Here is a 27,554-nt window from a genome sequence, read left to right as displayed (position 1 = left end):
ATATTTTTATAATTAATTTAAAGCTTGAAACGAATCCCAGACATATTTGTGTTACCAAGATAATGAAAGCCTCATTGACAATCTAGTCTAGCAGTCTTTTTGTGAAAGTGAATTGTGAAAAAGTCCTCGTTAGTCTCTCAGTTCTAGCATTACTAAATGCTGAATGTATCATTAGGTAGCCTAATAGCTGATTCCAGATGTTCGTGAGCCGTTTCCAGCCAGCGCCGAATTGAATCATTCTATTTTTTTTTTAATGTAAATTTCTACTTCAGTGACTGACTATGGGTTTATTCCTATCTGTGTTTCCTTTCCTTCAGCACCTCTATTGCAGATAAGACGTGGAGCCAGACACCTGCCACCCTGCAGATTTCAGCCAAACTTTGAGTGCACACTGCACAGGGAGGGGGGAGCATACACGCGTTTCTGAGCATGAAAGAACTCCAGAGATCGTTCATTCATTCAGACCTACAGCGTGTGTTTCTGTGTGTAGTGTGTGTGTGTGTGTATGAGTGAGTGTGAGTGAGTGAGTGTAATAGCATACCACACACTTTGGACTGCATGTTTTTGTTGTTCTTTTCCGACGGAGCCTGGACTCTTTATAGCTGAGTGATAAGATTGTCTGGGCCACACACAGGGCTGGGAGAAATCCTTGCTTTGTGCACTCTGGCATGTTTGTACTGGGTTGTGCAGGGAAGAGATATGAATGAAAGAGCAGTTCAAACAGCAGTCGGGTGTTGATAATTAATGTATGGGCACACACACTTACACCAGCACACACACACACACACAGTTGTTGTACTTCTCTGGGCATAGTTAGTGCTTCGTAGAAATGGGCACTCCCATTATATTGGAATGTCTTGGTCGTTCTTGGAGAGGCCCAACTGGGCATCGTCTTCATCATCTGACCCGACCCCTCCAACCAATACGGTGCCACCCTGAGGCTTGGCGTCAGCCAAGGCCCTGGCAGTGTACGTATGCTTGTGTGTGTGTGTGTGTGTGTGTGTGTGTGTGTGTGTGTGTGTGAAGGGAACTAGTCAGTTACGTGTGTCAAACATTAGGGTCAATGAGGCCAGGACTGTTTTCTCTTGAATTTCACTAGAAGTGTACTTCCTTAGTACATCATAAGTGTGTCATTGTATAAACACGTATAAACACAATCAACTATTTACAGGTTCCCACGGGTCATGGAATTTCTCATGGTCATGGAATTTTGAAAAGTCCATTCCAGACATGGAATGTTAGGGAATTTTATATTTTTTAGGGGAAAGTCATGTAATATCAGGGTATTTTGTTGTAGCAGTTTAAAATTTACTTGCCAAAATACATTAATACAAATATATTTCCACACAGAATTGGCGTATATCTGGTTATTAGCTTTACTGCTTGCTTGAGTAGTTGTGGTTAACCCAACTTTGTTTATTCAATGCTCATTTACTCATCACCAGCTCTAAAAAGTGAAAGATGCTTGAACGCTACGCGGCTGCTCTGGAATCTTTAGTCGGTATATTGTACCATTCATAGTAGATGATGGACATTCTGGGGGGTTTTTGTCAGGGAAAAGTCATGGAATTTTACATTTGACTTAAAGTGGGAGCCCTGTATTTAACAATACCACTTCTCTTTCTCCTCTTGGCTCCTTAAGATCCTCCTTTAAAAATAAATCTGACTTGACTTGACTTGACTTGACTTGACTTTCATGGTACTGTTCAATGCTCATAGTTATGGTTATGATGTTTCTAGTTATGGTTATGGTTGCCCCATGGAGACTTCTTCATGAAAGTACTTGTTATTTCCAGAATCTACCACCCAAAATCCCCAAAATCCTGGCTGTTGCTAGGATGGTATCAGAATCATAAGTTGGTAAAAGTGCACCATGTGAAGGGTTTTCCCAGATCGCATCAAAAATGTGTGTGTGCATCCTAATTTGTATGCAATATCGGCGTTTGTGAAGTTATTTATGTCATCTTTGTCTTCATCTTTTTCCTGTGTCTGGAGGTAAATATGTTGCCATGGAGACAGATGCATCCCGGCCTTCAGTGCTTTTTCTGACCTTCCGTGTGTTGTTCCTCATTTAGTCTCCCGGGTCAACGGGCACTCCAAAACCGATCGTGGCGCCCGCGACTCAGCCATGGGCTTCGACAGTGCCTCCATGATGAGCAGCGAGCTGGAGTCCAGCTCTTTTGTGGACAGCGAAGAGGACGAAGACACTAGCAGGTTGGTGCCATTTGCTGTTGTTCATCCCTTCGCCCACTAGGGGGAGCCCTGGAATCAAATTGTGATGGGAAAACCCATCACAAGGTGAAATTTCACCAACCTAGGATTCTGATACCATCCTAGCAACATCCAGGTAGGTAACAATAGTAGGATAGGATTCCGGATGTTGCCAGGGGACGGTATCCAGGATGTTGCTAGGATGGTGTCAGAATGGAAACACCAACATTTGGGTACATTAGCTTATTCACCGTATCTCCCAGAGTTAGATAAGTCAATACATGCCCTTCTTGTCTCTGTGCGTGCAGTAACTTGTTCTGACGCACCCACCGCTAGCCTAGCTTAACACAGTGTCTTTGAAGTGGACGGCTCCAATTAGCTTACAACTCCCAATAGTGACAAAAGATCTCCAACATTTTATCATTTACATTTTGTGACTAGTATAAACATGTACAATGTGTACAAATTCCAATGTAAAATGAAACTTTATAAGGATTAACATACTTGGAACTATGTTCTGCTAGTTGGGTGGAGTGATTTGCACGCAGCTCTTGAAAAGCTCCAGTGCTACTTCTGAAAATCCCAAGTAGCAGTTCTTGGTAAAAATTCACCAGAGGGACCTGAAACGGAGCTGTAAACAATGTTTTTTTATTTCACCATGTGATGGGTTTTTCCCAGATCCCATCTTAATTGCTTTTGAGCTCACAGTGTGCTCTCTAGAGTTCACTTGCTGTAGGTAAACAGACAGGTAGCATAAGGCCCATTGCTTCATAAGTCTGAGATCATGTGTTGTCATTTTGTGCCTCATGTCCCAGAATGTTTCATTGGAATCTTCATGTGTTCTTGGAAAATTGTGGTAGATGATGTAAGTAAGGCGTTGCATAACACGATGGTGGTGTTGATATCATCTGCCACAATGTGTGACTATTGTTGTCCAGTTCTGGTCTGTACACAGTGTGAAATATTCCCTGAATTAGATGACATAACAATACCACCATTTGTTCTTGTGTTTGTCCCTTTTGTTTGTTTATTTATTTATTTATGTTAAGGTTTATTTGACATGGACATTGCACATTAATAAACATGAAATGTACATATGCCAGAATTAGCCAAAAATGACTATTTTACATCTGTTGTCCATGGACCGGTGTTACAAGGTCACCTAAAAGAAAATACACACCAGGGAATATTATAGTATATAGTGAATTGACACAAAGCACATAAAACAAGCAATAACAATAAAGGCAGAATAAATAAAAACAACAACAAAAACAGACAGAACAGCAGACAGAAAAAACAGAGTTTGACCACATTCTCCACATCAAAACACAACTCACAGAAGTGAAAGGACATGCACTCTAACTCTAAAGAAGCCTGGACAATGCCTGTGTTTGACTGGTTTTATATGCTTGTAAAACAACAACTATGAGACTGTTTTTCTTTTCTTTCTTTCTTTCTTCCTTCCTTTCTGTTCTGTCTTTCTTTTTGTCTTTATTCTCTGTGTGTTTTAGACTCAGCAGCTCCACAGAGCAGAGTTCCTCCTCTCAGCTCATGCGTAGGCACAAGCGGCGAAGACGGAGGCAGAAAGTGGCCAAGATGGACCGGGTGGGTGCACCACTGGACTGTCAGTCTGAGGAAGCCGCATCTGAAAATGATCTATAGACTCTATACGTTTGTTGTTTAAATGCCACTGGCTTCCATACGTCTGTTAGAGTTTCCTAATAACTGAGGGCCGGTGGTACTGATGGTGTGTGTTGGCTTCTGTGTTTTTGCAGTCGTCTTCGTTTAGTAGCATCACCGACTCCACTATGAGCCTCAACATCATCACTGTCACTCTCAACATGGGTAAGCATGCGAAGCACTAACCAGTAGGCCACGGCTGCCCCTAATCCCTCTTTCTTTCCCTTTCTCTCTCTCGCCCTCTCTCTCCCTTTCTCTCTCTATATATACCTCCTCCTCCTCTCCCTTTATTTATTACTTCTTTAGGGATTCACAATAGAAACCATCTGCTGATGGACATTTTGGACTTCAATAGACTTATTATTCCTCTTCTTCTTCTTCCTGTCCAGAAAAGTACAACTTCCTGGGCATCAGCATAGTAGGCCAGAGCAACGACAGGGGGGACGGAGGAATCTACATCGGTTCCATCATGAAGGGCGGCGCAGTGGCTGCTGATGGCAGGATCGAGCCCGGCGACATGCTCTTACAGGTGCTCCAGTCTGTTTAACGTGCATTGTGACACACTATTAGTGTGCAGGAAATGTCAGGAAATAACGCCAACATTCTGTAACGCCATCAGAGGTTTCACAACGATTGCGTTATGCAGGTGTCAAGAAATTTTCCCATGTAAAATTGGTTGCTGCCATCCAGATCATATTCATGGCCCTCTACTATCATTGGAACATTCACAGATTCAAAGAAATGTATGAACTATGGAGTGTAGTTTCCTGAAAGGAGTAGCGGTGGGGAAATACATGGAAATGCCAGTTGGCAGGCAAAGCTATAGTCTGAAGGCAGAAGACAGAAGCCTGAAAAGCTGGCTATACTTGTACATTTCTAGCATGTGTCACATCACGTGCATGTGTGTGTGTCAATAAAGGAGCAGGACACTTCTTGTCCTGGCTCATGGCTTGCTTTTTAACCATGTTCGCTTACTGGATGTGCACAATACACAGGGAGTCTGTGTAGCCGACAATGGTTGTCCATGGCAACTTACCGTCTTTGCCAAAATTAGCGAAATGAACAAAACAAAAATGAACGAATGAACTTGATTATGACAGAGTCATAAACTTATAAGCTACAGTTAAGCCAAACACCATCGGTTTCTCACCATCAGTTCCTAACACCATCAGTTTTCTAACACCATCAGTTTCTCACAAAACATTATCACCACCCGCCCTCGCTAGGTGTGAATCTAACCGTTTTTTTTAACTTTTATGTTCAGACATACACCCAGATATCAAAATCAGATTGGCAGATAGCAGACCACTGGTGGTATGCTGCCATCTCTTTAAATTTAACTTGTCATGAATATTAAGAAAAGTTAATAAAATTATATATATAACTGAACAAATGAAAAAGATTTTAGACCAATAGCAATTTGTCTGCAAATTTGTCGGATGTGTTTTGAGAAAGTTCGATTTTACAGTTTTTAGTCAAAACTCGTTAGCCTGGAAGTGACCCGGGCATGTCATTTTGCCGCTACAAAACGCTATTTTTGCAACATTTCCGGCTTTAGGGACCCTCTACTCACTACCACGTAAGTGTAATGTTGTTTGGAACTGTAGAAGAGGTATAAAAATAGCGTTTTGTAGCGGCGAAATGACATGCCCGGGTCACTTCCAGGCTAACGAGTTTTGACTAAAAACGGTAAAATCGAACTTTCTCAAAACACATCTGAATGTATGTACTCGTATGTACGTATGTATGTACTCCCAACCATCCGTAAATTGATCTAAAGTGCATTTTACTCCGGATAATTCCTTTAATGTCAGACCCAGACATTCTGGGTGTGTGTGTGTGTGTGTGTGTGTGTGTGTGTGTACATGTGTGTGCTGTGTAAGTGTGGCTAATGTTGTGTGTGTGTGCTGTGTACGTGTGGTTTTATGTTTGTGTGTGTGTGGGTATGTACGTGTGGCTTATGTTGTGTGTGTGTGTGAGTGTATGTGTGGGTGCGTGTGCTGTCTACGTGCGGCTTATGTTGTGTGTCTGTGTGTGTGTGTGTGTGTGTGTGTATGTGCCGTCTACGTGTGGCTTATGTTGTGTGTGTGTGTGTGTGTGTGTGTGTGTGTGTGTGTGTGTATGTGTGTGTATGTGCCGTCTACGTGTGGCTTATGTTGTGTGTGTGTGTGTGTGTGTGTGTGTGTGTGTGTGTGTGTGTGTGTGTGTGTATGTGCCGTCTACGTGTGGCTTATGTTGTGTGTGTGTGTGTGTGTGTGTGTGTGTGTGTATGTGCCGTCTACGTGTGGCTTATGTTGTGTGTGTGCCTTTCCCTTTCCTTCCTTTAGCTGGCATCTTTGATGTGTGTGATATGCTCTCTCTCTGAGTGTGCAGTGTTGCCGCAGTTGCAGGCCACAATCTCTGTTAAGGCCACAATCTCAGTTAATCTCTCCAGGCCTGTCTGTGTGAAGGAGCTTTCATGCTGCATGCAGCTAGTCTTTCATGATCAGGTGCCTGTGTAGCATCATATGAGGCATGGCTCTAAAGCATTAGCTTAGCTCATCACCCTGGTCTGTATCCTCAATTTTCACTATCAATCTTAGCATTAAGCTAAGCTATATATACTTATTCAGCCAAAAAAAAAAAAAAAATATTCATGCAAATTCATTAAAATGGTGTATATAGTGTTTTGGAACCAAACTATTCATACATTGTTTAGCTTAGTGCTAAGATTGAGAGTGAATACTGAGGATACAGACCAGGATATTGTGAGGAGACATCTTAGGCTACGTCCAAAAATAAGGATTTCATGATGAGTGTCAGGCTGCACCCACAGACGTTTTGTGTAATGTGATGAGCTTTGTCAGTGCATTTTCTCCATAGGAACACAGCATGAATGAACTAAACTAACCTCAATATATTGTGTAGCTATATAAATGACATCAGCTATCTCTGTCTCAGGTTAATGATGTGAACTTTGAGAACATGAGCAATGACGACGCTGTGAGGATTCTGAGAGAAATTGTGTCCAAGCCCGGGTAAGGCATTTTTTTTTCAAGCCAGAGGCATTTTAAAAAATTATGCTTCCATATGGATCTGTCATAGTGTGGAGATGGGTTCCTCCTGGGAACAATACTGCAAGCGCCAGAGAGCCTCAGAGGAATTGTGATATGTGTGTGGGAGGATAGACTCCTATAGTAGACCAGACCTCGTTGCATATTATCACCCACACACAGTCATACTGTGGAAACTTAGGCCTACAGCAACTATGGTCTGTAGTGTCGCGTAGTGGTTAAGGAGCTGGTTGGCATGTAGTAGTCTGAAAAGTTGTGGGTTCAATATCCGGCTTCCACCATTTTGCCCTTGAGCAAGGCACTTAAAGGTGCCCTGCCACACGTATTTCATTATTTTGTGGTAATGTCTGAAGTTCTACCATGGATTCTGTAACATGCCTTGGTTACCTTGTTTCAAGCCATTCTAGCGTGGTATAGAAAGCCTGCAGGAAGACTCAGCTTGATTTGCATTAGTTATCATTAATATTCAACGAGTTAAGTTGCTTGACTCTGATTGGCTAACAGCTAGTCGGTTTCATCCATAACATGACAGGTGTTATCAACTAATTTGGCATGAACTTAGCTTGGCTAGCGAGTACTAGCATTGTCCAAATGGGCATAAAACCTGCTAGGCTAGCGAGTGCATTAAACACTGCTTCTGGTTGCAGACTGCCGTGATGGTAGTCTACTGCTCCAGGCTTCAACAGCAACCTTTTTGCAAAGCCTGTGGCATTGTTCAAAAAAATAAACTGAAGCCATTTGATTCTCAACTCAATTTTGCCTACTGAGTTATTGGGCAAAATGCATTGTTGAAGTTCTATTCGTGCATAGCGCACAATCCCGTTGACATTCAGCCATCCTTACATACGAAAACTGTCACAGAGCTAGACGAATTCTGTGGGCAAGGTCTTAACTGGGCGAGCTCATGAATAGTAATGAGCTCAATTAATTCCACATTAAACTGAAGAGCTTTTGCAATTGGCCTGATTTCTCCGCTTATTTCTTTTCAGTGGCTAGCGCTGCCAGAGGAGGTAGCTGTTCATTTTCACATTCACAACATAGCACAAACACATATGGACCTAACATATTTTAAAAAAATACAAGTAAAAACGGTTTTGTGTGGCAGGGCACCTTTAAAGTTGCTCCGGGGACAATGTTCCTGGTAATTGTGAGATGTAAGTGGCTTTGGATAGAATGCTAAATTAATAAATGTAAATGTAAATGCTCTGTGTGCAGTCCCATCAGTCTAACCGTGGCCAAGTGCTGGGACCCGTCCCCTCGAAGTTACTTCACTATCCCCAGAGGTAGGAGCCCTTTACTACTAATGCTAACAACAGTTAGCATCACAAAGAGTCCATACAGTATATACTAATAGGACTAATAGTACATACTAATATCTACTTTGTTTTTTTTTCCTCAGCTGAACCAGTGAGACCCATTGACCCTGCTGCCTGGATCTCCCACACCACAGCACTGACTGGGCCTTATCCTCACTATGGTAAGGCTCCATATTTCTCCGCATGGTCTGGATGTGCACTGAAACAGGCTGGACAGAGTAAAAAGATCTGAGGTGTGTTCAAATTCGCAAACATAGGCGAACGTTTGCAAATTGTCTGAGGAGGTAGTTTTCCGCGAACATACGGTGGAGCTGGACATGAGCTTGACAAAGGTAACAATGCAATGACAGTTACGTTAACACCAAATCGTTCAAATTGAACAATTCAGAGAAAACATGTTCGCCTCAAAGGTTCACCAATGTTTGCCGAATTTGAACGCACCTCTGGTGACTTGCACCCCAGCAGTCAGTCGATAAATTGATTATGTTCTTGAACAGGAAAATTGGATTGTACAGGGAGGCTTTTTATGTATGTATTAGCCGCATCGTGTATAAAATAAACGCTTGGCGGTGTTTTATGCAAATCATAAAAGACAAAACTGTGTATCGACCGCACCCTTGTATCAACCGCAGTGTCCAATAGCCCAATTATTCAGAATCGGATCAGTGCTTCAGAAGAAGGAAGAATGGGGAAATGAAATGTATAGCCATCCTCTGTGTAGTGACCTCATAGACCATCCTCTGTGTAGTGAACTTACTTCAGTTTTACTGCCTGAAAATCACATTATCTGGTAATCAATGTTTGGACATTAATATAATGAACAGTATTATTCATAGGCAGCCCAAACTTTGTAGGGTGGAAAACATGTTCTCATGACTGAACTGTTAAACATTCTCATTGATCTTCTACAAGGGCCTAGATTGTACGCATTTGGTATCAATCATTTTTTTATTTACATACTATATTTTGTTAATGTACCAATATTTGAGCTCTCCACCTGTAATGGGCTTGAAGATTTTAAGGATTAAACAAGTGCATTTGTTGCAGGGACCCCAAGGCTCGACATTAATAAAGTATTGTATTTGCAGACAAAATAATGATTGGTGCCATGTGGATACAAAATATGAGTTTACAAGACCCTCAATATCACCAGTGTTGCACTTTCTTCCATATCTAGAGCCTTATATAGAACTAATGGGCATGCAGTACAAAGACGCAACAGTCCAGTCATACTGAAAACATGTCTGTCTTCCACCCTACAAAGTGTGGGTATTAATTTTGTTACCTAAATCTTAGGCAAAATCTGAGATGGTGCAGCATCCATTTTCCTGGATTTTGTCTGATTTGACACGGAATGACCCAGTATTTGGTTCATCTCAGTCAATCTCAAAATGTGGTTCTCAGTCTGAATGCACCTGCTCTGGTTCTCACTGTCTCCTAGAACTCGATGATCTGCCTCTCTCTGTGAATAAAACGGACATGGCGACCATCGTGAAGGTGATGCAACTCCCAGATTCTGGCCTGGAGATTCGTGACCGGATGTGGCTGAAAATCACTATCGCTAACGCCATCATAGGTGAGAGGAAACTGAGTAATCTTTAGTAGCAAACACCTATCTCTTCTAGCTGTTACTGGCTTTTAGCGGTCTGACTTTTAGCTTGCAGTAGATAAGATATATTTAGCTGGAAGACTATTTTACTCAAGCAATAAGCTCTGAGAGGCCGTTGAGACACAAAATGTATTTCCTCTATCAGAATGGTTGCCGTGCGATGCAGCAACTTATTTATAAGCAAGTTATACAAATGAAAGCCTTTAACTAAAATGCATGAATCAGAGAACTAAATGTGTAAAATAGTGATTGACAAAGAGAATAGTAACGTTCAGTGTTGCTCACAAGACCCAGTTCATATGAACATAACCACCCATATCCTAGTAGTACCTTTGATTCCAGTTCTGTATACGTGTTTGTGATACAGGATCATTTGGTCCATTCAGAGGTGTGTGTGGTCATTCTGCACACATACAGATAGTTTTTCTACTCTATAGTTTTTAAATCAGTTTAAGCTTTCTTTTGCCCCCCCCTACACATATACACACCACCACCGCCACTACCATAGTTTAGATTTTAGATTATTACCTTGTATATATTCTTATTATTATCATTATTTCTTTGATCTGGGATCTACTTTGTATTATTATTATTATTTTATACTATTATTTTACTATTTTTAAAGCACTTTGTTGTTTTTTAAATGTGCTAACTAAATTGACGTTGACATTGATAGTGTGTGGGTGGCTGACTACTGATACCGCCTGATTCCTGCCTCTCTACCAGGTGCGGATGTGGTAGACTGGCTGTACACGCGAGTGGACGGCTTCAAGGACCGACGGGACGCGCGCAAGTACGCCAGCAGCCTCCTGAAGCACGGCTACCTGAGACACACGGTCAACAAGATCACTTTCTCCGAGCAGTGCTACTACACCTTCGGGGATCTGTGCCAAAGTAGGCTGCTCTCATTATCACCTCCTATGACAGCCTGCTTTATCCAGCACTGTAAGAGATAAAAACCTTCTCTTCTTCTAACTAGTAACCACCCCCCTATCTATTTCCCTCTCTCTCTCTCCCTATCTCTCTCTCTCTCTCTCTCTCTCTCCCCTTTTCCCTTATCCTCCCCCTGTCTCTCTGATCTTCCTCCAGACATGGCGTCTCTCAACCTAAACGAAGGCTCCAGTGGTGGGGCCTCGGAGCAGGACACCCTGGCCCCTCTCCCCCCTCCCGCCACCAACCCGTGGCCCCTAGGCGGTCAGCCGTACCCTTACCCGTACCCCAGCGCCCCGCCCACCTTCCCACCTGGTTACTCTGACCCGTGCCACAGCTTCCACAGTGGCAGCGCTGGCAGCCAGCAAAGTGAAGGTGAGTGGCCCTGACCGAGGGATCATTCTCTCTCTCTCTCTCTCTCTCTCTCTCTCTTTCTCTTTCTTTATCTCCCTGTTATCTTCAAGTGTTTTCCTCTTGATGTGCTGCAGCCTTATCTTTGTTTGGGCGGCTCTTTGAAAACTAAATTTCACACTCGGATACAGATGAAATTTAAGTTCTGTGTGAAGCAGTTTTTGTTACTTGTGTGCAGGATGTTCTCTCTGAGTGACGTCAATATACGTAGCTGTTAAATTTCGTTTCTGCGAAGATGGAGTTGATTCCACATGTACTGTCCACTTTGAGTCAGTGAGGGAATGTCAGCTTGTAAAACTGTCTGCTAGCATTTCACAACAAGTCCACAGGCTGGCCTCAGGTCCATGCAGGCAGGTGGCTGATGGTTGTGCATCATTTAGTTAGTTTCAGACCAGTTCCTCTGACGTGTACATGAATGTGCACACTGGAAAGTGTGGATGAAGAAGCACATTGTGCTTGCACAGCTGGTCCTGACTCACATTTCCTCGTTCTTCTTTTCCTTTTGCATCCGTTTCTTTTCAGAACCTCCCCTTTGTCGCTGTATTCGGTTGGACATTTCATACATGTGGTATGCCCTTGTCTTGGCAGTCCCATCTGCAGTTCCCGCTTTGAGTTGCTGTCATATATTTGCATTTTGCAAGCAAACTATTCATTGTTCCGTTCTTATGGTTGTTGTTGTTTTAAGGACATTTGTCTTCCCCTACGTGCATCTGAGAGCATGTGTGAGTGTGTGTGCTGGTAATGCCTGTGAATTTGCATCTTTCAGGCTCGTGGTGTGATTGATGAGCTGGTGCTGGTTCTTTTGTTTGTGTGTGTGTGTGTGTGTGTGTGTGTGTGTGTGTGTGTGTGTGTGTGTGTGTGTGTGTGTGTGTGTGTGTGTGTGTGTGTGTGTGCGTGTGTGTGTGTGGATGGCTCCTCGCCTGCGCCTGTAGTTTCAGATGATTTCTATTCTTCTTTACTGGGGGGTGGTCAGGGGCGTCAGTATTGAGTGGTGTGAGGGCGGTTGTGAGCAACGCAGTGTTGTGTAACTCTGATTGTTCCCTGTGTTGTTTCTGCTGGGCATCTGTAGACTGAAGGACGAGGTTAACTCAGGACTCGGGGGGATCCGGTAAGCCTGCCAGTCATCCTGATCTCACACTTCCCCATTTTTATTTTGTTCTTTCTCTCGTCTCTCATCCTTCTCATCTCTCTCTCTCTCTCTCTCTCTCTCTCTCTCTCTCTCTGTATCTTGTACAAAAGTGGTTTGTTTTGACGTGACCCCCCCCCCCCCTCTTTGATTCCTGCTGATTCCATGGTGATCCTCCATTTTATTTTCTGGGCATGTCTGGTGGTGTGGCTCATCCTATCTTGTTTACTTTTGAGAGGCGTCTCTCAAAATCACAAAGCATTGGATTCTCATGGGATTGTCACACACGCATCACACACACACACACACACATGGGGGATGGCCCTTTTTGGGTCATCCCAAGTGTTGCAATGGCCTTCATTGCTCAAGAGGAAGTCTGAACAATGAAAATACTATCACGACAAAACACTATCAGTTTCATCGTGTTCAGATTAGTCATCTACACTTGGACAGCATGTCTTCTACTTCCTCTAGTTTGTTGTTGATTCAGTCTTGATATTCAATATCTGTATTAATATCAAAGTCAGTACTTAATATTTAGTTTTAATATCAATTCAAACAATATTTCACTGTACCAAACAAATAGATCATTATTTGTTTGGATTTTGATGGTTTGTATCAATATCAATGCTCAACATATTTTGTTTTGATATCAATGCAACCAATGTTTTCCTGCATTTGAGAGAACTACATTACTTCCTTTGAAAAGTAACCTGTGGTAGGGGTGTAAAGGTACATGTATTCATACTGAACCTGCAGGTACAAGACATCAGGTTCAATACAGATGTGTACCGAATGTACCAAGTGCAGTCTTTAACAGTAACATTTTAAAATACTATTCCCATTGCGCATCAACACTATAGTCAGTGAATTGTACGTTTGCAGTACCTACAGGCTTACTGTAGTGAAAATGAACCGAACCGTCACTTCAAAACCGAAATAAACACCAAACCATGACTTTTGTGTGCCGTTACACCCCTAACCCGTGGCCTAGTCATGTTGGTGGGAGGGACCAGCTCCAGTGGAGATGTTTCTGGAAGTTCTCGGTTGATGTTCTAAAGGAAGTTCTCGGTTGATGTTCTAAAGGATGTTTCTTCCTCATTTCTTTCTCTCAGGTAGCCGAAGCAGCGGCTCCAACCCCAGCGCTGGGACGGGGACTGGACGCCGGCCTTCCCCGAGGGACAAGGAGCCCAAGTTGGCGTGCGGAGGCAGTGGCGTTGGCGTCGGTGGCGTCGGCGTAGGGGGCAGCGAGTCCGAGCAGGGCACGTGGGGTTGCCGGCGGCCGGGCAACCGCTCGGCCAGTCAGCTGAGCCACCATAGCAGCCACGCCCACTCCCACTCGCAGTCCCACCGGAGCCAATGCCCATCGCAGCACAGCTACGCCTTCTCCTACAGCCACGCCATCCCCTCCGCCATCACCGCCAGCGGCCCGCCCAACCACCACAACTACCACCAACACCACCAACACCACCAACCCCACCACCACCACCACCAGCAGCAGCAGCAGCAGCAGCATCAGCAGCACCCGGCGTCCTGCAGTCACAGCGATCGGAGTCACGCGTCCTCCTACGGGCCCCCAGGCCTGCCGCCTCCCTACTGCATGGCCCGCTACGCGCCCAAGGCCTCGGCCCCCTCGGCAGCGGCGTCCAGCAACAGCCCCCCCGGGGCGCCCCCGGTGCGCGAGCTGGCCGACGTGCCGCCCGAGCTGACCGCCAGCCGTCAGTCCTTCCAGCACGCCATGGGGAACCCCTGCGAGTTCTTCGTTGACATCATGTAACAGGGGACAGTGCCTTCTTTATTAAAAAAGACAGGACGTTAAGGAGCCCAGCACAAGGTAATGCTTCAGACCTGCTGCACAAGCCCCAGTCCCCAGGCCCCACATGCAAACAGACACACACACACACCAATACATGTGCAGATCTTCACACACACACACACACACACACACACCAATACATGTGCAGATCTTCACACACACACACACACACCAATACATGTGCAGATATTCACACACACACACACACACACACACCAATACATGTGCAGATATTCACACACACACACACACACACCAATACACATGCAGATATTCACCCACACATATATACACACACACACACACACTCATTCACACCCTCTCTTCTACGTAGGCCAGGACGTGATTTCATCAGCTTGTCTCTATGCTCCGCCATTAGGTGTCATATCAACAAAGCACACTAAGCAGTTGCACAGCAACAGTGTTTTAACCACACAGTAACAAAAGCAACTACACCACGCAGGTATAACCGAGGCACAAGTGGTCGTGTTGTGTGTTTGCCAAAGTGGGTGAGTGCTGTTGTTTTGCCAACCCAGTCATCCTTGTCCTGGAAAGACTGCAACCGGTCTCCTTGTCTCTGGGTCTGGACTTCAATCCCTGGACCCAGGAGGCCCCAAAAAGGGGAATCCTGTGGATGTCAGCTGGACAGGTGTGATTGTGTATTCCAGCAATAGCTTATTTGGTCTCAGCCTCCAGGCTGTGCTTTTCTTACTCTGTATGGTGAACCTGAGCTAAGTTATGAAACAGTGGGAATGGGGTTGTTGTGTGTGTGTGTGTGGGGGGAGGGGGGGGGGTGGGTTTCACTGTGGACGCACGGAAGGACACACTCGACTCTGATGGGTGGACATGGCTGCTTAATTGCATGACTGGTAGCGCTGAAGCTCAAGTCAGAACCTTATTTTTTTTTCTTAATTGTAAGTGATTTAAAAAAAAAAAAAAAAAAAAAAATCCGGAGTCAAGATTCTCCAGAAATCCATGCACTGGATTAATGTTTTTATTTTATGTTTTTTATTTTTTGTTTGTTTGTTTGTTTGTTTTATTGCTATTTATGTGATGTTGAATTGACTGTGTCATACCTTGTCCCAGTGACAGCCAGACAATCAGACCTTGCAGTTTGCTGTTGGTGTCGGTGCCCAGGTTGCGGAGGCCGCTGGTCCGCCAGTGCTTTGTGGAATGTATTTTTGTAGAAGATGAAATCAGTTGTGACAAGTCATTTCATACCTGTGACTTTCCTCCTCAACACTAATTTTGAAAAAAGTCTGTTGCTATAAAATAACACCAGTAACATGTTTTAAACAACAACAACAAATTCAGTCAGAAATGATGCATAACTCTTAACATGAAAACAGACAAAAAAAAATACAGCTTGGATATACATAGTATACCTAACTGGTCAAATGTTGGAGTTGAAATGAATAACTAAATGTCAAATGTCCTACAGGCAGAAGGTGGGGGAGAATGTGATAACTCCGTGTTGCTGTAGATTTGGGAATATCTGTTGTTGTGGAGTATACGTTGGTGAAACTGACATGTCGTCTTTGAGCACACTTGGTCTTCAGATGTAATGTTCTCTTGTATTTTTGCCTGTACTTGTCAACCAAGGCCCAATGGGGAAGAATTGCAGCATTCTGATTTGAGCACTTTTAAAAAAAAAAAAAAAAACTTTGGCCCTTTGAGTATGAAACACTGCGATGGAAGCTTTTTTTGGCTTTGTTTAACAAAAGGAAAAACATAACAAATTGTAAATAGAATTATATATTATATATATGAGGAATAAAATATACGTAATACAACTGGGTTTTTGAGCGTCAAAACTGTTTAAGAAAATGCAATGGAATGTTATCTGTTATACATATAATTTGTCAAGAGAAACTAAAGCTGACATCCAATCTGGTGGGGATTTACAGTGTTGTGCCACAGCAGAGTTCACTGAGGTGTAAAGAGGCTTTTAGATATAAACATACACAACCATGTCCTCAGGGGGAGCTGGGAAACTTCTCATAATCCTGCTGTATAGTAGTTACATGAAAATTCCCCTGTGGCTGGTGACACATAGTGTCAGAAAGGGTGCAAACAAGATGATCGTACAACTTGTGTGTTGTGTGACCCATTTATCACTCTGTTGTGAGGCTGTGACAGAGTTTTGTCAATTAACTAATTGTGAAATTAGTCTCGCCACTGAGACAATTCTGATAAATTGTAAAACCAGTAGGGGGCACTGTTTGTTATTTGCTGAAATACATGAATGTATTTTAAGGGCTGGATCAGTAAATTTAATTACACCACAAGCCAAGTAATTAAAGTAACTCTGAGAAATACTTTGAATTTTATTATGAACAACACATTTCATTTCAAAGCTAATAGTTCAAAAAATTAAATCTTATAAATTCATGTCCAAACGATAATGACTACACATGAAGTTAACAAGAAGGCAATATATCTTAATTTGCATTGTAAAACCACTTCCCAGCAATCATAACATGTGTTTCCCCAGAGCACTTACAGCTAAAGGACAAGGACTTTTCTGACACCCCGTAATAACCCTCACAACCCACACTTTATAGTAAGCAGCAGTGTGAGGCATGATGTCAAGGTTCATGCCCTTTACAGAAGCCCCAGAGCAACTACTCATTAGACCTGCCATGAAGTCCTTTTCACATTTCATGTTGCAACAGAATAGATGATTCTGAGTCAAAGGAACTGAACTGAACAAGATAAAAAAAAAAATGGTTCCAACGTATGTGCTACCTGTGATATACAGATAAAGACCAACCAACAACCACAATCTCTCCAGTGAGGGAGCTCAGATAAAGAGTGAGGGGTTGTGGGTAGACAGAACGAGCATGAAAAACATCTAGTTTCAAGTTTATTTTGTTAATGAGATACTTTTATTTATGTAACCCAAGTGAGTTTATTTTGTTAATGAGATACTTTTATTTATGTAACCCAAGTGAGTTTATTTTGTTAATGAGATACTTTAAAAACACAAGTGAGTGTGTGTTTGTAATGTCTACTCGCCTGGCCATATATAAACTACGCTTGATGACACAAGCGTCTATATTTTCATTGACGTGCGTTTCTTCTGCCCACTCAGGCTCCTTGTGAGAGCGAGCGGCATCAGCCTGAGAGCACGCCAAGAGGAGGATGGTGGGTGGTGACGCAGCACTGAGGTGACAGTGTGACGTCTGCTTTACGCTGAGTAAAAATGTCACGACGGGGGTGGGCAGAGGTGGTGGAGGTGTCGCTGGGGTCGGACCACTACACTGAGAGCAACGTGATGAGACCTCCACTCGTGGCACGCAAGCAGAGAGAGATTTCGGATGATTGATAACCACATGGTGACATCAAAAGCAAAATGGCTTCAACAACACCAACAAGAAATGTGCAACCAATAGCATTTTTTCCCCTGCTCTTTCAATGTAAAGTCAACTTTGGCCCTTGACCTGTAAACATTGAGGAGGAAGGAACTGGAAAATGTAGATAAATCTGCCATTCTTAATATGTCAGGGAGAATATGATAAACAAGGCATTATTGTTTTATTTTTTTAATGTGATTTAACAAACAGCAAAAATGAACTTTTTCCTGCTCCAGATGCTTGCCATCCATAAATGCATAAAAGGAAAACATATGGAGTATAGGTAATGGACAGACAACGTTTCAAAATGAAGTGTGCATCCTCCTTCAGTTTGGATGCACCCGTTCATACCAAAGCCAGCACCCACAAGGCAGCCAGTAAGTTAACATGAGTTAGCCTATTATTAAGATGTCAGCCAGATAACCCCTTGTTTAGTATTATAATAGAGTGCTTGTAAAGATACTGTTATTGCATGTGGGCTAGAGAGCAGAGCTGTGAGTTTACCACCCCCAGAAGACACTAGTGCAGTGCATTAAGGAGTGAACTGACCACAAGGATAAAGCTGCAGAAGGGAACCACAGCACCACTGGCTCTGTATGATTGTTTCTCAGTCACCTTGCTTTGAGTCAGTATCATGTGTAGGTCATTATGGTCCAGTCCTGTGACCGTGGTGGCCTGTGGTTCTGTCTGAATCACTTCAACAAAGTTTCTATTTCAACAAGACACTAAGCAATCCTGTATGTCATACTTTGCGACCTGACCTATGATTCCTGTATGTCATCCTCTGTGAGTTGCCAGTCACCCTCTGGCCTCTGCATTGCAACAGGATCTACCAACAGGCCAGATCTACTGACCGCTGACTTGACCGTCATATTTAGTTAAGTCAAGTGAAGTCACATTTATGTATGTAGCGCACTTAAACACAATACAATTGACCCAAGGTGCTCACAAAAATAAAAGAAAATAAATATAGTAATAAAGACAAAAATAAGTGAAAAAATAAATAATAGTAATGATAATGATAAACCGATTATGATTATAGAATAAAAAAAGATACGGTTACTGAAACTACTACTCCTAAAGCAGTAGTAGTAACAAATGTAACAAATACAAATAGCAAAATGTAACAAATACAAATAAGAGTGAAGTTAAAGGTGGCAGTTAGCATTTAGGGAATAGGGACACTTGGAACAGCCAACCCTACTTGTTCTAGTAAAGACAAATGGCTGATGGATAGATCAACAAAGGCATTTCACATCCAGCCACAGGTTATCCACCAGACCCCCCCTCCCACCACCACCACATTTCTGACAATACACATCTCTTGCATTATTGCACGTTTGCACATCTTTCTGCTCTATCACAACATATCATAGGGCTTAAAATGTCCTTATCTGTTGCACTTTTTGTCTTATTGTCTTCTTTACTGTGGGATAGAGAGAAACGCAATTTCTATTCCTCTGCATGTCTAGTGTATGTGAAAAAAATGACAATAAAGCTGACTTTGAGATTATGCAAAGAACAAACCAATCCTATTTGATAAGTGGTCAAGTTCTCCCTCAGCAACCACAAACTAACTAAAGGGAACTGAGCTGGCCAATATTAGCCCACTGAAACAACAGTCACATCACCAAAGCTTTGAAAGAGGCTTTCAGATCTTTTTCTGAATCAAATTGTTATTCAGTGTTTTGATGCCTTAGCCTACTATAATGGGTCGACTTGTTAAAACAGCTGTAAACATATTTCCGGGAAATACAAACCGAAACAAACATCAGAACACCGGGAATTGCCAGGAGGGAGATAAACAGGGACTCCCTGGATGCAGGATTTAAAGCCTAATGATATGTCGTAAGAAAGCAAAAGGAAACCCCCCCTAACATATTCATAATGAATGTTCTAGTCGGCAGGCTGATTCGGCAGGCTGATTAGGACACGCCCCCTATTTATTCAGACACATAGCCTATAAAAGAGTAGCCTACTGCAGTCGGCAGTATTTCTGTATTCGTTCTAAAGCGAATGTTGCCACATGAATTAATAGTGGTCCAGACTTCATGTGACCTTACATTGTATCATTTGTAGGCTAAACTACAGGTGTAATACCAATATCCGTTTGGATTTTTGTCCATCTCGTTCATTTCGGCGCAACTTCTCTCTTAGGTGGGATATTTGATTTATTCTAGGCTAGCGCGCACCTATAAGAATAGGACATGGCACCGTGGACGCTGTTTACTGCTCTGCTCATGTTGAGCATTTTGTTTTTTGCCCGTGGAGATGAGATTGGATGTAAAAAATGGGATGACGCTAACAATGGACAAATAGTTTGCCTGGAATGCCACACAGGTAATTTTATATGTAGGCAATATAGCATGTCTGTCGATACAGACATTCACCCTCAGTTGTGGGAAATTAATAGAGCGTGAACTATATAGTATTCTAAACAAATTTTATATAATTGCTTTTTACAACATTTTTGTGAGCGTTGTGCATTGCCCTGAATTTCGAAATTTAGGTGTGTGATGTAGTCATAGATGTTGCGTTTCATAGAGATTACAAATGTTGGAACTGGATATAACGTGGTTTTGATAAAATACTTTCCAAAACTGTGAATTGTAATAGATATGCTGTTTTTTGTTTTGTTTTACTGTTAGGTGACAGTCAACACGTACCTCTTTACCTGTTAATGAAAGCCTGTGATATGTCTTGATCAAGTAGCCTATAAAACATCAGTCCAGTGGACATGGTTGATTCAGATTTTTTTGGTGTGTGTGTGTGTTACTTTGACAGGAAACCGCTTGGTTGTTGACAAAGGTTTTGATCCAACTAAACTTTGCACTCCATGTAAAAATGGCACCTACACAAAAACCAACCGTGAATATTATTGTGACCGATGCAATCAATGTGTTGGTAAGTCACTGCATTTTGACTTGGTAATATACTATACACTGCATAGTTTACAGTGTATACACTGCATAGTTTACAGTGTATACACAGGACATGAGGCATAACCTTTTCCTCACAGCTCAACCTGTGACTCATTTGTAATACCATCACCTTTACTCAGGACCAACACTACTGTAGCTCACACCACCATTTGTCTTTATTACAGATCCACAGGTTGAGCGCACTCCCTGCCACGGAACCACTGACACAGTGTGTGGGTGCAAGAAGGGGTACCGCTGTTACAGACCTGACTGCTCGATATGTGAGAGAGAATGTCCTCCAGGAACACAGCCATCCAGAGGTAGGACACCTGTGAAGTGTGTCAGATCATATTTACTAAGTGATGATCATGCTGCTTCAGTGTACATAGAACATGTCCACTACTGTAAGACAGCTGTGTTTTTTGTTGTGCTTTGATAAATATATAATAGATAGGTTGTTGATATGTTTGATTTATGTTTGTAGGGAAATGCCCGTCATGTCCAAAGGGGACTTTCAATGATAAGATTCATGACAAATGCAAAGAGTGGACTAAATTAAGGTAATGTAGAGTTAAGCTGATGATACTGAAGGCAACTTTTTGAGCAATGTTCCTGAGTATTGTTGTCTGGGCACATTCCCACTGACACTGGGGAAAACATCTGGAGAACAATAACCATCAGTAGGAAAATGGGAATGATCATCCAATTAGAACTAACTGGTTATTAGTTTATGTGGTAGCCTAGCAACATTGGTCAAAAAGTTGCCCCATTTATCATCACCTTTACAGTTAAAGGTTATGAGTGTTTGTTTCAACACTGCTGCTGGGGCAACCATTTAATTGTCATTGCACTGCTGCACCTAGATGTCATCCAGGGTACACTGTGACCAATGGCACCACCACCACCGATAGCAAGTGTGATATATCGAACGAGATCATGACTACGAAACAAAGACGCTCTACCACAACTCCACCAGATGAAAAAGGTAAATTATGTTGAATCACATATTTTCTTCTCATACAGAGAAACAGACTTCAGTGGTGGCACATCAATGTCTTTTAATGACCCTGTAAACTTTTTATGAAAACAGTCAAATCTGTTCTGCATTTTGATGTCTTCTTTATTTCTTGTTTTTCTCTCTCAGATTGGAATATGGCACTGGTATGGATTCCCTTGGGTGTCTTATTCTCATTAGTCACAGTCATAGTTGTTGTTTTTGGCTTATTTATTACTCGAATTAAAATCAATAAGGTACCCACCAAGACACCAATCAAAGAGCAGCCTATAACACCAGGTATGCCTGCTGTTGACACAAAACACACACACATTTGTTTTTGGGAGAAAACCTGTTCAGTTCAGTCCATACGTCAATGATTTGCCCCAACCATTTTCTCAGTCAGCCAATAGTGTTATCAAAGATCCTTGATTACTAGCTCCGCTTTAACCCTCTCTGGTGTTATCACTGCCATGACCTCCTCCTCCCAGAATCCCTCAGTGCTATCTGACCTCTGACCTCTCCTCTGGTGTCCCCATGCAGATCCCTTCAGCCTGATGCTTGTGGAACAGGAGGAATGCAGCTTCCGCCAGCCACAGCAGGAGCAGGGCAGCTCAATGGAGTCCCTCTCCACCCAGGACTCCATGGAGAAGCTCCTGCCTCCCGTCTGAGCTCCTGGGGCCCGAAGAGGATCTTTCAGAGAGGCCACCAAGGCGCAGGCACAATAGATGGTCTTGTTGCTACGGTTACTGCACCCGACCCATGCCACGCTCACCTAGTGGGACCTTACAGCAGCGACTTTTCACTGAACCTTGGTTATGCCGGACACTGTCTGGACCCACACCTTGACGTGCATTCTACATCTAATGTTGCTTTCGCAGTCAGTGCCTGGATGCACCGGTGGACACTGTGACTAAACCTTTGTGATATCAGCCTTGCTAACTCTTGTTTTGTTTATTTTGTTAATGTTTGTTTACACAGAGTCTAATTTATATACATCTTACATAGGGCTTCAAATTTGCTGTGCAAGCAAGTCTATTTTGGTATTTACAGTATGTATGGTGGTAGCCCATCCTAACTAGGTCTAGAGTCCTTTTGCCACACAGCTACTGGTAATGAAAGCCTTATTTTACTTTGAATATCACCTTATTCCGCGCGCAAACATGGGGGCGCTAGCTTTGCCCACATTGTCTCCGAACTTCCGATTGAGCAGTACATCCATTGCGATACATTGAGATAGCAGAGCTCTATCGAGATGACTGGCATCATATATTATGGGTCATCCTAAAGTTAGGAACGTTTATTTAGGATTTTGGTGACTTAAGACATTTCTGTTATACAGCTTTCTTATCTGAAGTTAGGAAAAAACTGACTTTGGAGCGGCTGTTCTGTAAGTTAGCCTCTCTATCCTCTTCTGCCGTGTTATCCCAATGAAGCTAACTAGACGTAGCTAGCCGACCGGAAGTTTAAAGACAACGTGGAATTTTAAAAAATGGGCGGGGCTGAATAAGGTGAATAGATTGAGGCAAGTCGTGGAGAGGTTAGACACAGTACACGCCCATGCTGCGAGCAGGCTAACCACATGCGCACTTTCTATTTTTGTGCCAGCAAGCCACCCCCAGCGCTACTGTAAATCATACTTGCAAATATAGAGGTCAAGGGATTCCTGTAATCTCTGGGTGGGAACCCCCATTTCCTGTCATTTCATCACATTGAGGAGGGTCACTTGCTGGCATTGTAAGCATTGTTTGTATATTTTGAAATGTAGCTACTCAGGGACTTTGTAAGCAATGTTTGTACATTATGAGACGTGGCCACTCGGTGACTTTGTAAGCATTGTTCATGAGTTACAAATAGAAGTGTAAACTTCATGAAACACAGCTGGAGAGAGGTTTTTGTACTTTGCACTTTCAGTAGCATCAGCAAAGCTGTCAAGCACGACCACGGAGATGCGGGCTACACGTACACTATGTCTGCACTCTCAAACGTGACTAAATGGCATAGGTCCAAGAAGGAACACTTCTACATTGCTTGACATTGGCAGCACATGCACCTGTATTGAACTGCTGGTCCAGGTTTATCTGTGGCCTTATTACAATTACTAAATTGCTTGACCAAACACAGGTAGTAGGGGAATTCCACACACTTGTCATGTGCAGACTAAAGGGTGAACCCAGTCTCTGCGTGTAACCTGTGGCCTTTAAAGATAACTCCTCTGGCATTTTGTAAATCATGCCAGCTTATCTTAGCAAGCTCTATACTTACCTCTGGCATGGTTTTGGTATTAGGCGCAGACAGGCCTACCTCAGACAGCATTTTACATGTTAGCACAGGCTCAGGTAAAAAGGCTTTTGGGCGTGTAGAGTTTTTCTATAACAGAAGTACTAGTACAGAAACTTCTAGTTTCAGAATTCCACAGAGGTGTGTGCTGTGTGGTTTATTCAAGGCCAAAGGGCAAGTCCAGGACTAAATATAATGTGACTCATTGCAGATACTCACATTGAGTGACGGAATGTTGGGGGGGGAGGGGCAGCCTAATACAGATATAGTATGTGGTGAATGACATTGAAACATCCACATGAGAGAGAGAGAGAATGAATGATTGAGTTACTGCTGTAAATGAATTATTTTAGATTTCATTAGAATTTCATGAATCGGTTATATTGTTTCTATTTAAAAAGCATATTGAGTAGTCACAAGTAGTCTCTGTGAAACCTTTTGAATAAAAAAATTAAATAAATGATTTTGGCGGATTTTTTGGATATATGTAAATTAGGTTTATAGGTAAATGTAAAATAAATGTAAATACAGTAATGGGCTTCCAGGAAGGAATGGTTCATAGTTTCTTTATCTGATATACACACACCACCTACCCTGATATATCACACTTTCACATTCACTCACCAATTCACACATTAATTGAAACTACCAAAACAGGTACTTCCCACAGAAAACTACCTCTGATTAAATCATTTTGCAATGAGGAGATGCCTCCATTTAGATTACATATCAAGGGAAAGTTCAGTGCTCTTAAGTGAGTCAATAAAACACCTGGCAAAAATAGAATAGCCTGGTCTCCACATTCATATGAACGAGTGATCTAGCATGCTATCCATATGAATGTGTGATCTGGTATGCTATCTATATGAATGATCCTGTTTACATGACCATAATAATCAGATAACTAGGAATAATCAGATAATTGTAATAATCGGATCTGCACGTTTACATGCACTTCAGTAATGCGATAATGGGAAAAACGTGGTTTACATGATTCCGTCCATTAATTGGATTTCGTTCAAAGTACATGAAATAAAACTCAAACTTCCAGTTATTTTCAAAACATCTGGTCGTCTTCTTCTACATGGTATCGCCCCATTTCTATATTTTCTCCCGTCAAGTAAATGGAGTATATTAAGGGTTTTCATTGCGTTAAGCATAAAATTGGTTTCCTCTTCAATCCAGAAGTGACTTTTGCTCGTGGATATATATTGTTTGTTGTTGTCTGCCGTCGCTCGTGTTTTTGATGGAATTATTCGTGTTAATGATGGGATTATTAGGGTGCATGTGTGCTCTGGTATGCCATCCACACGAATGTGTGTCTCCTCCACATGGCTCTCATCCCTGACTCATCTACAAATGCATGTTACCATATATATATATATATAGTCGCTTTGGTTAAAAAGCGTCAGCCAAATGTAATGTAATGTAATATATATATATATATATATATATATATATATGGTTCCCACAGGTCATAAAATATCTGGAATATCATGGAATGAAAATGGAAAGTCAGGGAATGTTATCATTTTTGGGGCAAAGACATGGAATATCAGGGAATTGTGTAGCAGTTTCAAATGTACTTGCCAAAACACATTAATTCAAATATATTTAATTATATTTTCGTTATTAAGTTTATGTCTTGCTTGAGTAGTTGTGGTTAGCCCAACTTTGTTTATTCAATATAGTCATCACTCGCTCTAAAAAAAGTAAAAGAGTCTTGAACGCTATGTTGCTGCTCTGAAATCTTAGTCAGTATATTGTACCATTCATTATACAGTAGGTTGTGGAAATTCAGGTTTTTTTGTCAGGGAAAGTCAGGGAGAAGTCATGGAATTTTACATTCGAATTACAATAGAAACTCTGCATTTGGGGTCTGCGATGTCAGTTGGGGAGAAAAAAGGAAGAACATGGATTTGACTTTTATTTTAAAAATAATCAACATTTACAGGAGACAGTTTTAGAGATAGAGGGGCAAAATTATCCCTATGATTATGGTCACGTAAGCAAAACACTGAAACAGACATCTCATTTTCTGTATTTTCTTTTAACTGACATAGTAATATTTGTTCTTCACGGAACTAACTTACGAACTAATTGACCCCCCCCCACCCCTTAATCCAGGGAAACAATAACAAAACATTCTGCTTGTTGGGTTCCATATTGAAAGAATATCTTTATGCTAGCAATTTTGCTGGGTGAAACACTTTCACAATTACAGGCTGCAACATACCAGATGTCTTTCTTATCAAAATATTTCACAAGGAACACTACTGGTCCTCCCTACAATCACCTTGAGACTTCCACTCATAATGAGGAGATTCCCAGCCCACACACATTCCTGTCAATCAGGGAGTGCCGGGAGTCTGGTGCCAACCCAGCATTAACGCAAAGTGATCTTACGCTTAGGGCAAAACGTGACTGGTGGTACAGATGCTGGCAAATGCACAATGCAATGTCTACTTTGTGAGCTGCTGCCAGCCTTGATACGGACAGACACCTGCACAGCCTTGGACATATTGACTTGACTCAATGATCATCTTCCAGTTGTGTATTTTGACGTCCCTCCCCTCCATCTCTCTCTTCAATGAAAATGAGAAATACTACTTACAGTACAAACAATGTACTATTAATTCATTTTCTGCACTGGTTAGTAGCACTGGTTTAGTGTAAAATATATATTTCAACTGAGTAAACACAAAGCATAATACAAAATCCCTCACAATATGATATTGACTATTGTTTGTATCTTACAATTGAATATACACAACCTTAGATAGATTAGCTGTAGTTTTAAATAACTACACATGCTACATGGTTTGAGAACTTGTTGCATTCAACCAAAAGTCAAGCACTGTCTCAATACATGCCAAATCTTTACCCATAATTCTGTTGGCTACACTCACATAGTTGAATATGTGAAAGAGTTGCAAGGTGTTTCTTGCAATAACTTAAAAAATCATAAAAAAGGCTATGACTGCTTTCGGAATGGTAGCCTGATATTGCAACATTCCTCAAATGAACTCAAATTCCCTGGAAAGACCGCCTGAGTATGGCAGTTGCCTACAGTACAGAACATAACTCTATATTCAACATTAACTTTATATTTACTTTCGATTTCATGTTCTGCCGAAACTTTCAACCATCTCCTTTAAGTTCTCATGCCTCTGAAATAATAAATTCCTAAGAGGTTAAGGCCAAAAAACCACACAAGAACATAAAAACAGGGGGCCGGGGGTGAATAGCTTCCATGAATCGGGCATTTCTGTAACTGAAATTCAGTAAGGAAGGGTGCGTAATAACAGCTCAACAAGCAAACTACAAACTTGTACTGGACTGAGTGCACAGTAACTGAATGACGGTCACCAGCATCACTGCTGCTTGCAGTTCTCTTTCTGCTTGGCATTCTGCTTCTTCTCTTTGGCTTTGGTTCGGCTCGGCTTTGTTTCATTTGGCCGTTTGGTGGGCTGGACAAAGGCTGGCTCTTCTGTCACATCGTAGCTTCCTGACTGAGCCTGCGGTAGGCCTTCAGACACACCTAAAAAAAGGCCCGAACACAGAAGAAGCCCTGTTAGAAGAGGAGTCATTCATCTCCCTGTAAGACTCCGCTGTTTAGCGGTCAGAACTCGGAGTCCTACCAAGGTCTGGTTGTCCCACTTGGAAGTTTTCGGTCCTCTTGGCCTGGAATGTGGGGTCCAGCGCTTCAGCGATATTCAGGACAGGTGGCTGCTGCTGACTGGAAGGAAATTACATTGCAGTGCGGGGCTCAGAACTGCACCACATTGTTCCCGGAGCAACTTGGGGTTAAGTGCCTTGCTCAAGGGCACAACAGTGGAAGAAGCTGGAAA

General features: G+C 42.3%; 3 protein-coding genes across 9 annotated transcripts in view; 2 read left to right on the top strand and 1 right to left on the bottom strand.

Annotated features, from left to right (window-relative positions):
• Nucleotides 1-18,986, top strand: part of dvl1a (dishevelled segment polarity protein 1a) — a 40,973-nt gene extending 21,987 nt beyond the window's left edge. The window contains exons 5-17 of one of the 4 annotated variants that reach the window (XR_006032927.1): nucleotides 2,076-2,214; nucleotides 3,723-3,816; nucleotides 3,987-4,056; nucleotides 4,281-4,420; nucleotides 6,832-6,908; nucleotides 8,160-8,227; nucleotides 8,344-8,421; nucleotides 9,702-9,836; nucleotides 10,596-10,763; nucleotides 10,959-11,174; nucleotides 13,452-14,170; nucleotides 17,247-17,571; nucleotides 17,745-18,986. Coding sequence is in view for 1 of the 4 variants with exons in the window: in XM_042098566.1 (XP_041954500.1) it covers nucleotides 2,076-2,214; nucleotides 3,723-3,816; nucleotides 3,987-4,056; nucleotides 4,281-4,420; nucleotides 6,832-6,908; nucleotides 8,160-8,227; nucleotides 8,344-8,421; nucleotides 9,702-9,836; nucleotides 10,596-10,763; nucleotides 10,959-11,174; nucleotides 13,452-14,113 (1,847 nt within the window). In the remaining 3 variants the exon portion in view is untranslated. Of the gene's footprint in view, nucleotides 1-2,075; nucleotides 2,215-3,722; nucleotides 3,817-3,986; nucleotides 4,057-4,280; nucleotides 4,421-6,831; nucleotides 6,909-8,159; nucleotides 8,228-8,343; nucleotides 8,422-9,701; nucleotides 9,837-10,595; nucleotides 10,764-10,958; nucleotides 11,175-13,451; nucleotides 14,326-17,246 lie in introns of those variants that run through there. The other 3 variants (XR_006032926.1, XR_006032925.1, XM_042098566.1) reach the window with 3 other exon arrangements.
• A 226-nt stretch (nucleotides 18,987-19,212) lies between these two features.
• Nucleotides 19,213-22,355, top strand: tnfrsf9a (tumor necrosis factor receptor superfamily, member 9a). 2 transcript variants are annotated; one of them, XM_042098571.1, is made up of 8 exons: nucleotides 19,213-19,848; nucleotides 20,293-20,412; nucleotides 20,615-20,749; nucleotides 20,914-20,989; nucleotides 21,293-21,414; nucleotides 21,574-21,590; nucleotides 21,681-21,723; nucleotides 21,967-22,355. In XM_042098571.1, exons 1-8 carry the CDS (start codon nucleotides 19,716-19,718, stop codon nucleotides 22,092-22,094), a joined length of 774 nt encoding a protein of 257 aa, XP_041954505.1. In that variant the 5' UTR covers nucleotides 19,213-19,715; the 3' UTR covers nucleotides 22,095-22,355. The 2 variants fall into 2 exon arrangements, with proteins under 2 accessions (XP_041954505.1, XP_041954504.1); XM_042098570.1 differs by having other exon boundaries at nucleotides 19,217-19,848; nucleotides 21,574-21,723.
• A 3,262-nt stretch (nucleotides 22,356-25,617) lies between these two features.
• The window catches only part of LOC121713706 (serine/arginine repetitive matrix protein 1-like), a 32,083-nt gene continuing 30,146 nt past the window's right edge, over nucleotides 25,618-27,554 (bottom strand). For all 3 annotated transcript variants that reach the window (XM_042098552.1, XM_042098551.1, XM_042098553.1), the window contains exons 12-13: nucleotides 27,345-27,442; nucleotides 25,618-27,244 (exon numbers count right to left, since the gene is read on the bottom strand). In XM_042098552.1, coding sequence (XP_041954486.1) covers nucleotides 27,078-27,244; nucleotides 27,345-27,442 — 265 coding nt within the window. In that variant the 3' untranslated portion in view covers nucleotides 25,618-27,077. The remainder of the gene's footprint in view (nucleotides 27,245-27,344; nucleotides 27,443-27,554) is intronic.

Source organism: Alosa sapidissima, chromosome 7 (assembly GCF_018492685.1).
Source record: "Alosa sapidissima isolate fAloSap1 chromosome 7, fAloSap1.pri, whole genome shotgun sequence".
Lineage (NCBI taxonomy): Eukaryota > Metazoa > Chordata > Actinopteri > Clupeiformes > Clupeidae > Alosa > Alosa sapidissima.
This window is presented reverse-complemented; position numbering and strand designations above follow the sequence as displayed.

Bases quoted from the DNA above. Each gene is read 5' to 3' on its own strand.
- tnfrsf9a (XM_042098570.1), top strand. From the start codon at position 19,716: ATGGCACCGTGGACGCTGTTTACTGCTCTGCTCATGTTGAGCATTTTG. The intron at 21,415-21,573 runs GTAAATTATGTT...TTTCTCTCTCAG, and splicing joins AACTCCACCAGATGAAAAAG to ATTGGAATATGGCACTGGTA. The intron at 21,724-21,966 runs GTATGCCTGCTG...GTCCCCATGCAG, and splicing joins AGAGCAGCCTATAACACCAG to ATCCCTTCAGCCTGATGCTT.